The 14985-nt window shown below is 37.5% G+C and overlaps 1 protein-coding gene across 1 annotated transcript in view; it reads right to left on the reverse strand.

The window, feature by feature from the left end:
• Nucleotides 1-14985, reverse strand: part of SEMA3C (semaphorin 3C) — a 175151-nt gene that overhangs the window by 88564 nt on the left and 71602 nt on the right. Inside the window, exons 2-3 of the mRNA XM_028119027.2 lie at nt 2504-2664; nt 1263-1325 (exon numbers count right to left, since the gene is read on the reverse strand). Coding sequence (XP_027974828.2) covers nt 1263-1325; nt 2504-2664 — 224 coding nt within the window. The remainder of the gene's footprint in view (nt 1-1262; nt 1326-2503; nt 2665-14985) is intronic.

Consider the following 14985-nt stretch of genomic DNA (forward strand, 5'->3'; position numbering starts at 1 on the left):
ATAAAAGTTTAATTTCCACACTTTCTCTTTTCACAAGGATCATTCTTTTCCTTGAACCACCGTGATGAATCTCTGAAACCCTCACTATCAAAGCTCAGCGCATAGCCTTGGACCCTGAAGATAGCATTTCTTACCTCTACACTTACAATGTGTGCTTAGTCAACATTTTTTACACGAAGTCAAAGCTGTTATTTCTTATGACCTCAGAGCTGATGGTGTGTATGTGTGTGTACAAATACTAGTTTTTCTACCCAGCCACCATATTTCAACTTCATACCTGCATAAGCACATACTTCCAGGCTCATTTGATCGGATGTTGACTTCTCCAGAAAGATAATAAAGTTGAGGAAAGTCAGACTGTCTATTTCAGTATACGTTATGTCTGTAGCAATAAACACTATGCCAGATACATAATAGGGGCTCAATCTATATTGGTGGAATGAATGACTGAAAAAGTGAATAAATCCATTAAAAAAAAAACCTTCTTTTACGAAATTATTTGTGTAAGAACGGGTAATTCTGATATACGGTTCCATTGTATTTTTCGCATTTTGAGACAAGAAGGTAAAATGACATACATGCTTCATTATAAAATTAAATAACGTGTACATTAAAGACCAGCTCCATGTATTTGTTTTATAATATTCGAGAATAATTGAATGTGTCAGTTTCAGCAAGTTGTTTGCAGAAATCCATACAGATTTCTTTCTTAACTCTTTATATGGAATTCCGCCTAAAGATACACAATTTGTACAAATGTTGCACACTGAACATTTATTGATATTCATATCTGTCTTGATTTTTGTTTCCGTGGTTATTTTTAACTAACAAAGATACCAGTAATCATTGGTGATTTATGCCTCTGGAATGTGCTGGCTCACCAGTACCCTTTTGCCGAGACCTTTCTTTGGAAAAGCCCACATGGTATCTGGGAGCTTCTCCAGACACTTGCATTATCATTATTTCAGTGGCCTGCTGAGAATTCTGCAGGTCGGATCCACTGGAACAGGGGTTATTACTGAAATCCATCATGCAAAGTGTCAGAATGCAATAATGAAAGCAAGGCAAGAAATTTTTACCCAGTCAAGAATTCCTAAGTTACAGTGTTTAAGAGTTCCAATTTCTTTGCATTTACATTTTTTACCATGTGTCCAGCCGAGGATTTAAAATACCAACACCCTTTGTCTCACTCTTGGCTGCACTCGAGGTACATGGATTCAAAGACTAAATATTTAAGTTTTGGAGTTTTTTTAGGCACTCACTGTGGGATCTTTGCCAGCCATCTTGCACTCTTCGACTTTGATTGTAGATGCCGGCCAGAAAACCTGCTCAGAAAGGAAAATAAAGGTTGCATAATCTCACTTATACGTGTGAAAACTCAGTGCTCTTCATTTACTTTATGCTAACACATTTCTTTAAGGCATTTCTATATTTATATTTCAAGAGTTTTCTTCCAGTTTATAAACTTAAATTTATAAACTTAAATTCATAAAAATTTTATTATTTTATTCTAATAATTGTTTTTATTTCTCCCATCAATTTTTCCTTTAACAAAAGTCTTTCAATAACATGTGCCCATTTCCTAATGACATAATATTAAAATAAGGTCATTCATGTGTACAATAAAATGTATATTTCCCTCCTTTCCTACTATACTTTTCTCAACTGCTTACATCACAATGAATTTACATTTACATTGCTATTTTGGTTTAATATTGTTTTTGGTAAACCACAGAGCCGGGCTGGTAGATTTACTTAAAACAGGCCCCTAGGTACTTCAACAGCTAAAATAACTTGGATTGAATCCAAGAGATTCCCTCTCTGAAATATTCAGCTAGTGTTCTAAGTCACTGTAGCCTTGGGTCAAGTCTGACAGTGATGATTATTTTTTTTTAATTGTCAGCCACTGACCCTTGTTAAAATAATAAATTCAGAATTCTCCTTGTTATATTAAACTTTTAACTAATTTACTTTTGTTTCTTTACTCCAATGAAGATCAATTTATGTCCTTCTTGTGAAACAGAAGGTAAATAGAGGTCATACTTGTTCACAGAACAGTGCACTTAATAACTGCTCCTTTTAAGGCCTTCTTGGATTACATACAGATGACAAGGTAGATCTTCCTTTAGTCTGATCATTTTTTTCAGGTTATACTGTATGCTTCTTTCTGTCTGTTTATCTCTCTATCTCTCTGTATACACTCATACACACACACACACACACACACACACACACACTCGTATGCAAACACATACATGGGAAGTATTTTCTCATTTAGTTTTAGGTTTTGAAGTGTTAAAATCTATGAAGCCAGACAGTGAGAACTGAATTGATTATATTTTCAGTCCATGAGGTAAGTATGAACTTCCAATTATTTATGACATGTGGCCTGTATTTTCTATAGTTCTAACGGAATACACAATTTTTTCATCATATTTGAAATGTTTAAAGAAAAAGGAACCTAACAAAGTCAACATGGCTCTCATAGAAATGACAAACTTACACTCAAAGGTTCTTGACTTATATTGTTAATATTCAAGGAAAGAATGTGATCTTTGCTGCCCACATATATCCGGTCCTGATCTTCATCCATTAATAATATCCTGTAGTCTAAAGGGTGGTGGGACAGGCTGAAGTATTCAGAGGTCTTGGTTTCTCGAAGCTCTGAAATAGTGAACAGCACAGTGAAAATAGAGGATTTTGGTTCCATGATTCTATTATTTTAATGAAAACTATTTTATAGAAATATTTACCAAAAAAGTTAAGATATATTTTCCTTCCTACAATAATAAATTCATTTAAAAATAGAATTATTGGGGGAGGGTATGTGCTATGGTGAGCGCTGTGAATTGTATAAGACTGTTGAATCACAGACCTGTACCTCTGAAACAAATAATACATTATATGTTAAAAAAAAAAAAAAAGAAGAAGAAGAAGATAGCAGGAAGGGAAAAATGAAGCGGGGGGGGGGGAATTGGAGGGGGAGACGAACCATGAGAGACTATGGACTCTGAGAAACAAACTGAGGGTTCTAGAGGGGAGGGGGTGGGGGGATGGGTTAGCCTGGTGATGGGCATTAAAGAGGGCACAGACTGAATGGAGCACTGGGTGTTATACGCAAACAATGAATCATGGAACACTACATCAAACACTAATGATGTAATGTATGATGACTAACATAACATAATAAAATAAAATAAAATAAATAAAATAGAATTATGTTAGTGGTTTGTTTTTATTTATTGCCTCTATACTGAAGTAAAACATAAATCAATAAATGCAATGTTGAAGTTTATGATACTATTTTATTGAAAAATTATTCACATTTTGTAAGAATCTCAACTCAGTTTTATCACTGGCTATCATCAGCTCAAAACTAAAATAGATCAGCCAAAAAACTATAGCAAAAGGGCGCCTGGGTGGCTCAGTTGGTTGGGCAACTGCCTTCGGCTCAGGTCATGATCCTGGAGTCCCGGGATCAAGTCCCGCATCGGGCTCCCTGCTCGGCAGGGAGTCTGCTCCTCCCTCTGACCCTCTTCCCTCTCTATCTCTCATTCTCTCTCTCTCAAATAAATAAATAAAATCTTTAAAAAAAAACTATAGCAAAATATAGCAAATGAGCAGATTGAACAACAGCAAAAAAACAAAAAGTAATGACAGTGTGATGTCTTCTTCTCTTCTGTTTTATGGTTGTAATCAATACATTCATCATTTTAGGATTGGTATTTTCTACTTTAAATATTTCCCTTACTTTCTCAACATAATTCTAACTAGTTTGATGTCTTTTTCTAGAAATTACTTGAAAACAAATCTACTCTTTGCCCATTATACCTCTTTCAGAAGGCTATGTTGTTTAAATGACAGTCTACCTATGTATATATCAAAAAGTAAACCATAAATATTCAGATGACCTGAATGTTTAGATTTTCAGTATCTCAATGATCACTGACTCATGCTCACTTAACTTCTACATTATGTGTAAAATTTGTGCCTGTATAGCTGAACTCTGAAGACAACGAATGCACCATGACAATTAATAAAATCTATAATCAGTATAGCAGATTCAATTTTCTTCCCAGCCAAAATGCTCCTTTGTACAATTTACACCTCTCCCATTCAAATGGTTCACTATTTCTTTGCTCTTGAGATTATGATCTTAAGAGAGTGACAAACTGTACAAAGGAGTTTACTTTCATAAGTTACTGTTTCAATTTTGAAATATTTCTAAATTTTAGATGTTGAATCACAAATACACTTCTAGAAATTCTCATAGGCTGTGGTGTGACTTAAACCAAAATCTGAAATGATAAGAATTCTTATAGAAAGCCATGAACTATACTCTGTGAACTCTTGGGCCATATCCCATATGTAAAGATAGAGGAGTCACAAATTTAACCTATTTCCTGGGCATATCAGTTCAGAATGTTTGCCATTATATTCTTCAAGCAGTTCTACATCTAGCCAAGAATCTGAAAATGTCATGGGAGTATGAAGCCAGGCTGTGGTACCAAACTTCCTGTGACATTGAACAAGTTACAGAACCGCTTTGGGCTTTAATTTTCTCATTTGCAAAAAGCAACAATATCACCTCTACCAAGAGTTCCCATGGAAATCAATTGAATTAATACATGTAAATATTAGAAATGAATGACAGAAAAAGTATACAATAAATTCTAATAATTATTAGTATTAGTATAGTATTATCAAATTTGAATTACTATCAAAAAGACATATGGAATTAGATAAATAGATACACATTTTTCTTTTTTTTTTCCCCTTTTTCTTTTAAGGAACTAGATTCCTAAAATTACTAACACATGATCATAAAACATAGCCTGTGATATTTTGCCCATACAATGACAGTAAAGTGTAGGATTTTTTTATGTGGAAGTTATAAAAATACCTCGGAAGAGTCTTGAGAAGTCAATCATGAGAGAAGACAAGAACAAAAGACATTGAAAGATGATTTTATTATTTTTTTTAAGATTTTATTTATTCATTTGAGACACACACAGAGAGAGAGAGAGAGAGAGAGAGCATGAGTGGGGGGAGAGGCAAAGGGAGAGAGAGAAGCAGGCTCCCTGCTGAGCCAGGAGCCCGATGTGGGGCTTGATCCGAGGAAGCTGGGATCATGACCTGAGCCAAAGGCAGACGCCCAACCATCTGAGCCACCCAGGGGCCCCTGAAAGATGATTTTAAACAAGGCACTAGATGACAGATCTTGAACTCGGAGATTTGAGATGCAGAGTGCTGTGTGCTATGCTAACCTAGTTCTAAGTTACTGAGCCTCGGTAGGCATCATAGACAGATAGGTGATGCAGTTGGCAGCAGTGGTACCCCTGGCCCAGAAACTGGAACTGCTTCTTTCATGAGGAAAGCAAGACAGGGGAGAGGGATGTCATTCAGGAAAAAAAGTCAGCCCCTGCCAGACCAGAGGTTATTGCTGAAATAGGGGGAAAAAAATCCAAGAGCTCAGAACATGAGAATATAGAATCCAACAAATGTCACTCAGAGTTTGCAAAGATAAAGGCTGCCTTGATTTTGCCTAAAATTTACATACAGCTTGCTTTTCATCATATGGAGGAGACTCATGGTTGTATAATTTCTCTATAAAAACATCTGGAGAAGGATATAGCTTGGGGTGAAGAATAGATGTTCAACATATACCTCTTCAATAAATAACTCTCCAGTGAAATACATGGACTATAGAAGGAAAATGTGACTGAGTTCATGGCCTCTGGGGCCCAACCACTGGAGTCTGAATCCGAGCTCTGCCATTTCGTTTCTATATGTTCTTGGCAGGTGCGTTTATCCCTCTGCACTCTAGTGTCCTCATGTGTAAACCAGAATAATAATAGTATCTACCTCACAGGGGTGTTGTGAGGTTTAAATTGTTGATATACATCAAGAACTTAAAAGAGTGCCTGTCCCATAGTGACATGGGTTACATTATTATGACTTGGGAAAAGACATCAAACTTCAGCCAGCAAGGTAAGAATAATTCCTTACACATGGAGGAAACATGGAGGACCAGCTTGCCTGGCTTTTATGTATTGATATACTTAATACTTCATTTTTTTTTACATGTAGAATGTACTCAAAGTATTTGAACAGGAGAGTGAAATGATAAAATAAGTCATTTTTAAGGAAAATAATTTGTTTGAGTGTCAGGATAATATTAAATTATGTGAGCCTGGAAAACTAAGAGATGAGGATATTCCAGGTATGTTGATAGAGACGCTGATATGCTAAAAGTGGAAAGGAAGAGTTGATGGGCAGAATGCTTAAAAGAAAGGATTTGGCATTCACTTTATATGAAGCTGGTCTGGGGGTAAAAGGAAGCTGTAAACTAAAAAAAGGAGAAATGAACATGCCCTTAACTAGTTTTGGAGGATTTGAAAAGGAAATTTCTTTGGTAAAGAGATTGCTTGAGTGTTGACAGATTAAATTCAAATCAAAGCAGATATGTCCCACAAACATGTAAAATTAGAATAGCAATTTGCCATTAGAAATACCAAATCTGCAGGTGGAGTTTTTCCTATTCTTCTCAGGGGTTATGTGAGTCTCTGAGAGTCGACAGCTCTGAGGAAGCCCTGAGAAGAAGCTCTGAGGGGAGTATATCTAAAGTGAAAAGCAAAACATAGAGATGCATTGATTGTTTCATCCAAAAAGAGCAGCTCTGTAACTGAAACTGAAAGCAAATCATGATGTATAGGCAACAGTGTGGTATTGGGGTGAGAGTATACAATCTGAGTCAGACAGTTCTGACTTGAAATCCTAGCTTCATCACTTACTGAGTATATTATTTTAAGAAAGCTACCACACTTTGCCCAGTTTTGATTTCCTCATCTATAAATCGGTTATATTAATACCCTCAAGGGATGTTGCACCAGCACACAGTAGAGGATCAGGGTGTGCTCGTTTGAGCAGGAGACATTATTGACCTTCCATCTAACAGAATTTTCCTTGTCTTCCCCGTAGGCAGAGCTGGTCTATATAGAACATAGTCGTCCAACCTCACCCCCAGCCAGGGAGTGGTTTAAATGGGACATGTGATGAGTTCTGGTCAATAAGATTTAAAGGGAAGCCTTCTGCAGGGGTACTGGAAGAGGTTTCTTCCTCCTTAAGACTGGCACAAGAAAAGAGGTGATTTCGTTTTCTGCCTCTGGACATTTGTACGTGAGGGATATGATATGTGCCGCAGTTGCTAGCTGAGAATGGCTTACCAAGCCGATTGCTAGCTGAGAATGGCAAGCAAAATTTAGGAAAAAAACCTGGCTGAAGAAATGATTTAATCTCTGAACTCACCCTGGAACTGCTCTATCACTGGACTACTTCTGTTATATAAAATTAAAAAAAACAAAACAAAACACGCATTTTTTTTTAGACACACTGAGGTTTGCATTTCCTGTTGTTGAAACCCTTCCTAGGGGCACCTGGGTGGCTCAGGAGGTTGAGCATCTGCCTTCAGCTCAGGTCATGATCCTGGGGTCCTGGGATTGAGCCCGTGTAGGACTCTCTGCTCAGTGGGGAGCCTGCTTCTCCCTCTCCATTTACTGCTCCCCCTTGCTTGTGCACCCTCTCTCTCTCTCTCAAATAAATAAATAAGATCTTTAAAAAAAAAGAAAAGAAAAAGAAATCCTTCCTAACTGCCACATCTTCCAAGTATTCACAGACCCTACCTGTTGCCTTCTCATTCTTTCTATCATGGTTTGTTTCATTCCAGTATTTTTTCAAATAATCATTTTTTCTTTTTCCCTTCTCTTCCTAATCTATACTGAAATAAAACCAAGAGTGTGATCTTAGCCAGGAAAACAGCCTCAACCAAATTTTACTTGCAAGTAATAAACAATGGCAGTTTTCCTCTTTATCTGTTTCATTAGAAAATAATCAATTTCTTGCATTAATTCAAATACCAGAGGGAGCAATAACCGCATTAGCTGAAGACCTTTCTGGTCCAAGGATTTTATCTATTTTTCTGAGCCATAAAGCTATCTTCAAATTTAATTACCCACCGCCCATCGACAGTTGACAGCTGTTAACCAAGGAAGATCTACTTAGGAAGTGCCCTGTTAGAAACCTAGAAGACAAGGTTATTTTGTTTAAATGCTATTTAAGTTGCTGTTAGTTAGCCATAATTGAACTCTAGAGCTTGGGAAAAAACAAAACAAAACAAACTTTCTTTTAGCATAAAGAGATGAGTTCAAAGAATTAAGGATTTTTATCTATAAAAAGAATGACTAAACAATCCATCATTTTGGTTTAATGTAGATCCAACATAAGTCAAATGAATGATTCAATGATTTGGTCACAGTGAGAGAAAATGACTGATTTAATGATTTGGCTAGTGAGAGAAGGAAATCACAATTACTGGTCTTTCATCTAAACAAGTCAAAGAAAGCACCGTCTTTTTATTTCTTTAAATTTTAACAATGATGTCATCGTTTTTGTAAGTGTTGGAGGTACCACTCGTTGTGCTGTTTCTCAGAACATGCTCAACTGACTGAGAAGGAACCTTGGCTGAGAGAATGTAGTGTTAGAAAATGCAGTGCCCCACAAAGGGCACTGTAGATCTCTTAAGTCCCTGGGAAAGTCTCCTGGGAAACAGTATTTAAAAAAAAAAAAATTGCATGCTTCTATCTTGAAATCTGCATTATTGTAGAGTTCTATGATGGAAAATTACTGTATTGCCTTCCATGCCAATGCTCCCTGAGGGAAAATTTGCAGCACAATATGCTTACCTGAAATTCATGTATTGACATGGATTTTCCTTTGTAACAGAAACTACTGTGGGCCTTGAGAATTTAACCAGGGTTGGGAGAACAATACATTCCCCCCAAATATAAACTCTAGCAATATAAGCTTCTGTGTTCACTTGAATATAGTCAATATATTGCTGTAGCAATTACAACATAATTTAACATACAGTAATATATTGTCTATAAATAACACTCTATCTCTAACCATGTAAGAATTAACGTTTGTTCTCTGTTGAACTAGTCGGAGATCTTAACATTTCTGTGGTGACTAAGTCAATAAAAACTCATTCATGTGCTCAGAAATGTGATCTTGGTAGAGGAGGGTGGAGAGTTTTTCTCTTTCACGAACAATATATAGCTATTAAACTATTAGGTAGGGGAACTCATTCACTCAGAACACTACATTATCTTTGGCCTTTTATAAATGACAAGTAGAAGATTACTTGAGTGAAAATCAATTCCCAGGGTCTCTCTATTAGAAGCATACGCTATGGTTACTTATTAATTATATTTGAAGTTCATGATATACTATTAACTTATGTATTTGATACATATATATTGAGTCCTTACCATAGCCGACTAGTCACTGCTCAAATACGAGGACACAAATATGAAGATCCCAGGCCCTCACAACAATTCCAAATCTTATCTTACATTCTGTTACTCTGTTTGGCTAGCCCACCGTGACCTTCTCAACATAAACCCTAGCTCTCTCTCAGGCAGAATGCGCATCTACAGATTTCAAAGTAAATCCTTAGGATATCTTTTACTTCAGAGATATTGCCACTGACAGGATAATTTCCTCTCCAGAATGTCTTATCTCAGAAGTATTTTAAGTAGAGTGGGCTTAAATGACCCATCCTCTCCCTGAGGCTCACTATTTTGTGAAACTGGGTTAGAAACTGAACTTCACCTGTCCCCTTAGGACAAACAGGCAGACAAAGACTAGAGCAGTCAAACTTCACCAGAATGAAAAGATAGCTCCTAATTCTTACAGCAAAGAGAGGTCAGAAGGCATGTTGTTAAAACCACATTTGCTTTAAAATAATAGCCCCAAATAGCCACCACTTGTGGGCTTACCAGTAGGAGTAATGGTTATAGGTGCTTTTTAAACTTATTTCATTTAATTGGCATTCAAAGCCTTTGTGTTAGGCCTTAATGTTATTCCTGTTCCACACATAATGAAACTAAAATTCACAGAATTTGAGCAATCTAACCAAGGTCACACAGTAATGAGTAAAAGAGGCTAGAGCCAGGATTCAAGGCAAGGTGAGTTCCTTAATCCATGAATTCAATTGAATGCCCTCTTGTTTTTCAAATCCGACAGACTTTAACACTATTTGTTGGGCTTCTAGCATGTTCATCCTGTACATGAGTCTGTGCAATATCAAATGTAGTCTAAGGAATGCCTCTGCCCCTCAAATTGTCTTTGTTAGTCTGAGGAGCGTGTCACAGAGTAAGGGGGAGGGGTGACCACACTCCAAACAACTTGAGAATGATCAAAAATTCTCAAGGATGCCGTTCTTACTAAACCATCATACTAAATCTGAGAAAGGCTACTATGAAAGTGAGATAAGAGTCAAACATACTTTCACGTAAAGGTAAAAAGTTCTACTTTTCTGTGTTTTTTGATGGATGGGCATAATTAGCGAAGTGGAGGCAAAATGCCAAGTGGATGAGAACAGGAATAAGGGAAACAGTTCTATTCAGTGAGCCTGGCCATGGAAGGGTAACAGTGAATACAGACTATCTCCCAGGAACTGTGTCAGAGGGAAAATTAGCCAATATACAGAAGCCTTTGAGGATGGTTCTCATTCTAGTTTGCCTGAGATGGTCCAGCTTGTGGCTGTTTTCCCAGCAAAATTATCTATAGTGTCGCTTCTGTACTCTGAAAGGATTCGTGGTTTGGATGTTAAATTATATGGTCACTCCACTTTTAAGCCCCTTTTTCTTGTTTGGCATGGCTTTCCATTACTTTTAGAACAACATCTAATATTCTTTGTGTCCTTACCATGATCTGGCTCGAGATTACCTCACTAAAAATCTCAATCATCATTTTTTGCCTATTTTCTTTTTGTTCTCACCCTTCTGACCCTTCTTTTTGCATTTCCAAACATGCCTTCCTCCTTTCTGCCTCAGGGCCTTTGTACATGTTCTTTCTCCTGCTGACAGGATTCCTCCTGCCATTTTCTAACCCCCACTCATAACTCAAGCAGTAGTTTCGACGTAACTTAAATTGGATGCTTCATAAAGGCTTCCTTGATCCTCTAGATGAGGTCACGTCTCAGGTCTGTTGATATATGCTCAATTTCCCTTTGTGGTTTTCTCTTAAAGACTGCCTGGAAGATCACTTGGAATGTTCTAAAATACCATGGTGGAGGGTGGGGGACTACACTCTATGACTTGCTAAGACCCTCTCTGTCTTCTGTATAGTTTTACAGCTGAAATTGCCTCTGAATACAAGACAAAGTTCTTTGTCCATTCACAATCTACCCTTTATCTTGCTATATTGAGTCTTAGGATCTTTTAATCTTGATGAACTAAGAATTATGAGAATGAGGGGTGCCTAGGTGGCTCAGTCGGTTAAGTGTCCGCTCTTGATTTCAGCTCAGGTCATGATCTCAGGGTCGTGAGATTGAGGCCACATCAGGCTCCGTGCTGGGCATGGAGCCCGCTTGAGAATCTCTTTCTCTCCCTCTCCCTCTGCTTCTCCCCTAACACATGCTCTCTCTCTAAAAAAACAAAACAAAAACAAAAACAAAAACAATTATGAGCATGAGCCAATAAAATGAGAAAAAATGCTATCAAATTTCAAAAATTCAGGCTTACATGATTATAATTTATTCCTATTAAAAGGTAAGGTGTATGGATGGGAAGAGGGGGGGATCATTTTTGGAATTAGCCAACTGGAGCTAAAGTTCTAGCCTCACCATTTGTTGATACAGGGTTTGATTTGACCCCTTTCTCCCAATCACTCCCTTCTACCCGCCCCAAACTTGGGTCTTGTATCTACAAAATAAAAGGAAGAATGAGATTATTTATAAATGAGAATGATCTCCAATGTTCCCTGCAGCAATAAAAATGTCCATGAAAATAATTCCTTTTCCACTGTTTGTAAGTATTACCTACTGTTGTAGAATATCTGTAAAGCTAATGTAATCTTTCACATTACTATAAATCTCACAGGAAGAAAGGGTATGTTTAAAAACCTATCTTAGAAATATGACCACAAATATACAACTGTGTTTTTTCTGGAAAAAATGAGGCTAACCCAAAACCTAAGGTGTACATGTCCCCTACCTAAAGCATATTCGATTTGTGTTGTGTAATTCAATCACCTGAAGAATTACAAACTCTGACTGACCTCCCTTCTTCTAAGCTCACTTGGGAGACATGAAAGCACACTTCAAGGATGTTAGATGTCAATCTCTGGCTCCTTGTATGGGAAGTGGTGGCTAGATTCTATCTCAGGGTGAAGAATATACAATTGGGAAATAGCTAAGATGTCTTGAGAGTCTCTGAACTGGAAGGAAGTAACTTCTGGAAAGTAGCACCAAATCTGAATCTATTGCTAACCTGTAGAGGACAGCATGGATGAGCTGAGCCATCATTATCATCACTGGTGTTCCTACTGTCAGGAAGGTCTCAGTTTCAGAGTGTCCACTTGAGATGTAAACAAGGGAGATAACTCGCGGAGGAGGAAACACTTCATCTGACACCTCCTTTCTAGAACTCTTGACACTTCTGGAAAAGCTGCCCTGGGCAAGGTATTCAAAATCAATCAGTCCAAGGTAGAGACCTAACAACAGAAAGCCAAAACCAAAACAAAACAAAAAACAACTAAAGGGGATATAATAACAATTGGAGAATGGTGTAAATTAGTATGTCTCTACCAAATATAATATTATGCTTTCATTACAATTATTTATGTAGAGATTTGAAGATATGGAAAACATTTTTCATGCTACTAAGTTTTAAAAGCAGGTCATATTCAATATGAAAACTGTTAAAAATTTTTCACAGAAAATAAGAGTAAGAGGAACTATTTTATGGAAAGTCTTTCAGCGGTGAGATATAGAAATTTAAAGACAAGAAGACAATCCCTCAAACCAACATGTGTACAAAGGATAGGGTGAGATTCCGTGTCCTGGGGGGGGTCTCTTGTCACTTCTCATCCCCACAAAGTTCTGTAACTTTCATGCCACAGTTTTCTATGACACAAAGCTTACGTTTTATATCATACAGTAGGCTCTACACAAAGTTAAAATATTCCTTGTGGTGTATATTGATTCAGTCATCCAACAGATAGTATATAAACCAGGGCTAGGTCAAAAGATAAACATTCTTGGTTGCTCTCTTCAAAGTGGATGGTGCAGAATGGAGGCACACAAACAACTGCAGCACAAGATGACGACTCAGGGGGTGCCTGTGCGGGGCAGTCGGTTAAGCGTGGGTCTCTGGGTTTCTGCTCAGGTCATGATCTCAGGGTCGTGAGACTGAACCCCCCCTGACCCCCCCCGCCCCCGGCTGAGGGCTCTGCATTCAGCACGGAGTCTGCTTGAGATTCTCTCTCCCTCTCCCTGCCCCTCCCCCTTTTACTCTCTCTCTCTCTCTAAAATAAAGAAATCTTTAAAAAAAAAAGAAAGAAAGAAAGAAAAAAGAGGACTCAGGAAATTAAGGGAGAACTGAAGGAAGGTTAAGGCTTCCTGGAAATAACAAGGAAATCTTAAACAGAAGGAAATGCTTGACCTTATGTCTTCATTCAACAAATATTAGTTGAGCCACTTTGTCTATTAAACTAATAATCACAGTGATAAATGCCAACATTTACCAAACGCCAACAAAGTGTGGTAAAGGCAGGATCAGTGTTTAAGGCAAGGGCAGCTGCTCTACATCAGGAGTCAGAAAAAGCCTCTGTAGGCAAGTGTCATATAAGCCGTGACCTGAGAATAAATATGGGTTAATAAAGAAACATTTTCCAGGGAGTGGAAAGAACTTCAATAGAAACCCTGAGATGGGAGATTCAAGGATAATGAGAAGTTTCTGCCATTGATAAAGAGGAGAATTTGAGCAGGCTTTGTCAAGCACAAGTAAGGAGTCAACCAACATGCAAGAAAGCAAACTTCTTGGATGTCACACAAGCAACAGGCAACGATGCAAACTCCTCGTGTATCAAACCGAAGTGGTTGATTTTTCCAAAGTTGCTGAAGGTGCCAGTGGAAAAAAAAAATCTGAGAAAGTGCAGGCCATGAGCACTTACAAGTTTGTTAGATAAATTCTGCTACTAAAGAGTTCTCAAGAGCAAGATTATTTTACAATACAATATTGAGTGAGTGCAGAATAAAATGATTTGCATAACTAAACTATAAGATGTCCGCATAGAAATACATATGCATAGATAAAAGTCTTGGAAGATACTCAACTTGTTAACATTCTTCTTCATGATGTGCTCAGTTAAAAGTAAGAGTCTGATAGTACTGATGGCTCAATTTAACCTTGTGTCAGTTTTAAAGAATTATAATTACTCTTTAATCAAGAGCCAGGCAGTGCAAACTTTCTCTACAGACCTTTATGATTTAAATATATTTTCATACAGAAGTCTGGATGCACTGCACCTAACTAAACGCTGAACTACACAAAGGAAGAAATACCAGTTATCACTAACTGGAAAACTGCTGTATATTGCCAAAATTTTTTGATCTCTAGATTCTTTCAGGATGGACCACCCACAACTTTTAGTAAGACAGACACAGACAGACTATTTGGATTTTAATAACCCAGCACCCCCACCAACCAAAATTCTTGAACTCTGCTTTCACTTGACGCATTCTTAAACCCATTTTCATTTGCACACAGAAAAACATAAACTGTATACAATAAACTCTCACATCCAAAGAACCGGGCTTCATGAACAAAGAAATGCAGAGATGTTTTCCTAAAGAGACAGCTATTTTATCTAAACATTATTTAATTCAGTGTGACTCATTGTTTAGCCAAGTTACTGCTTCTGGCTTCAAAACAAAGATATAAGTTGGAGAAATGAAGAGGACAGTAGAGACATGTTCATTTCACTTTAAACACATTCGCCAGTCATTCAGTGCAAAAGCCTCATTTTCTCCGTTCTTCTTGTATCTCTGTCCCCGGACATTGTCTAAAATACAAGGTCAGTGACTCTCAGTGCTCAGCTGCTGGAGGAGAGATTTAAAGGGAGTCCTTGGGAGTGTGC

The sequence above is a fragment of the Eumetopias jubatus genome, unplaced genomic scaffold (genome assembly GCF_037043125.1).
Source record: "Eumetopias jubatus isolate StellerSeaLion01/CBP00866 unplaced genomic scaffold, mEumJub1_p1.0 scaffold_14, whole genome shotgun sequence".
Lineage (NCBI taxonomy): Eukaryota > Metazoa > Chordata > Mammalia > Carnivora > Otariidae > Eumetopias > Eumetopias jubatus.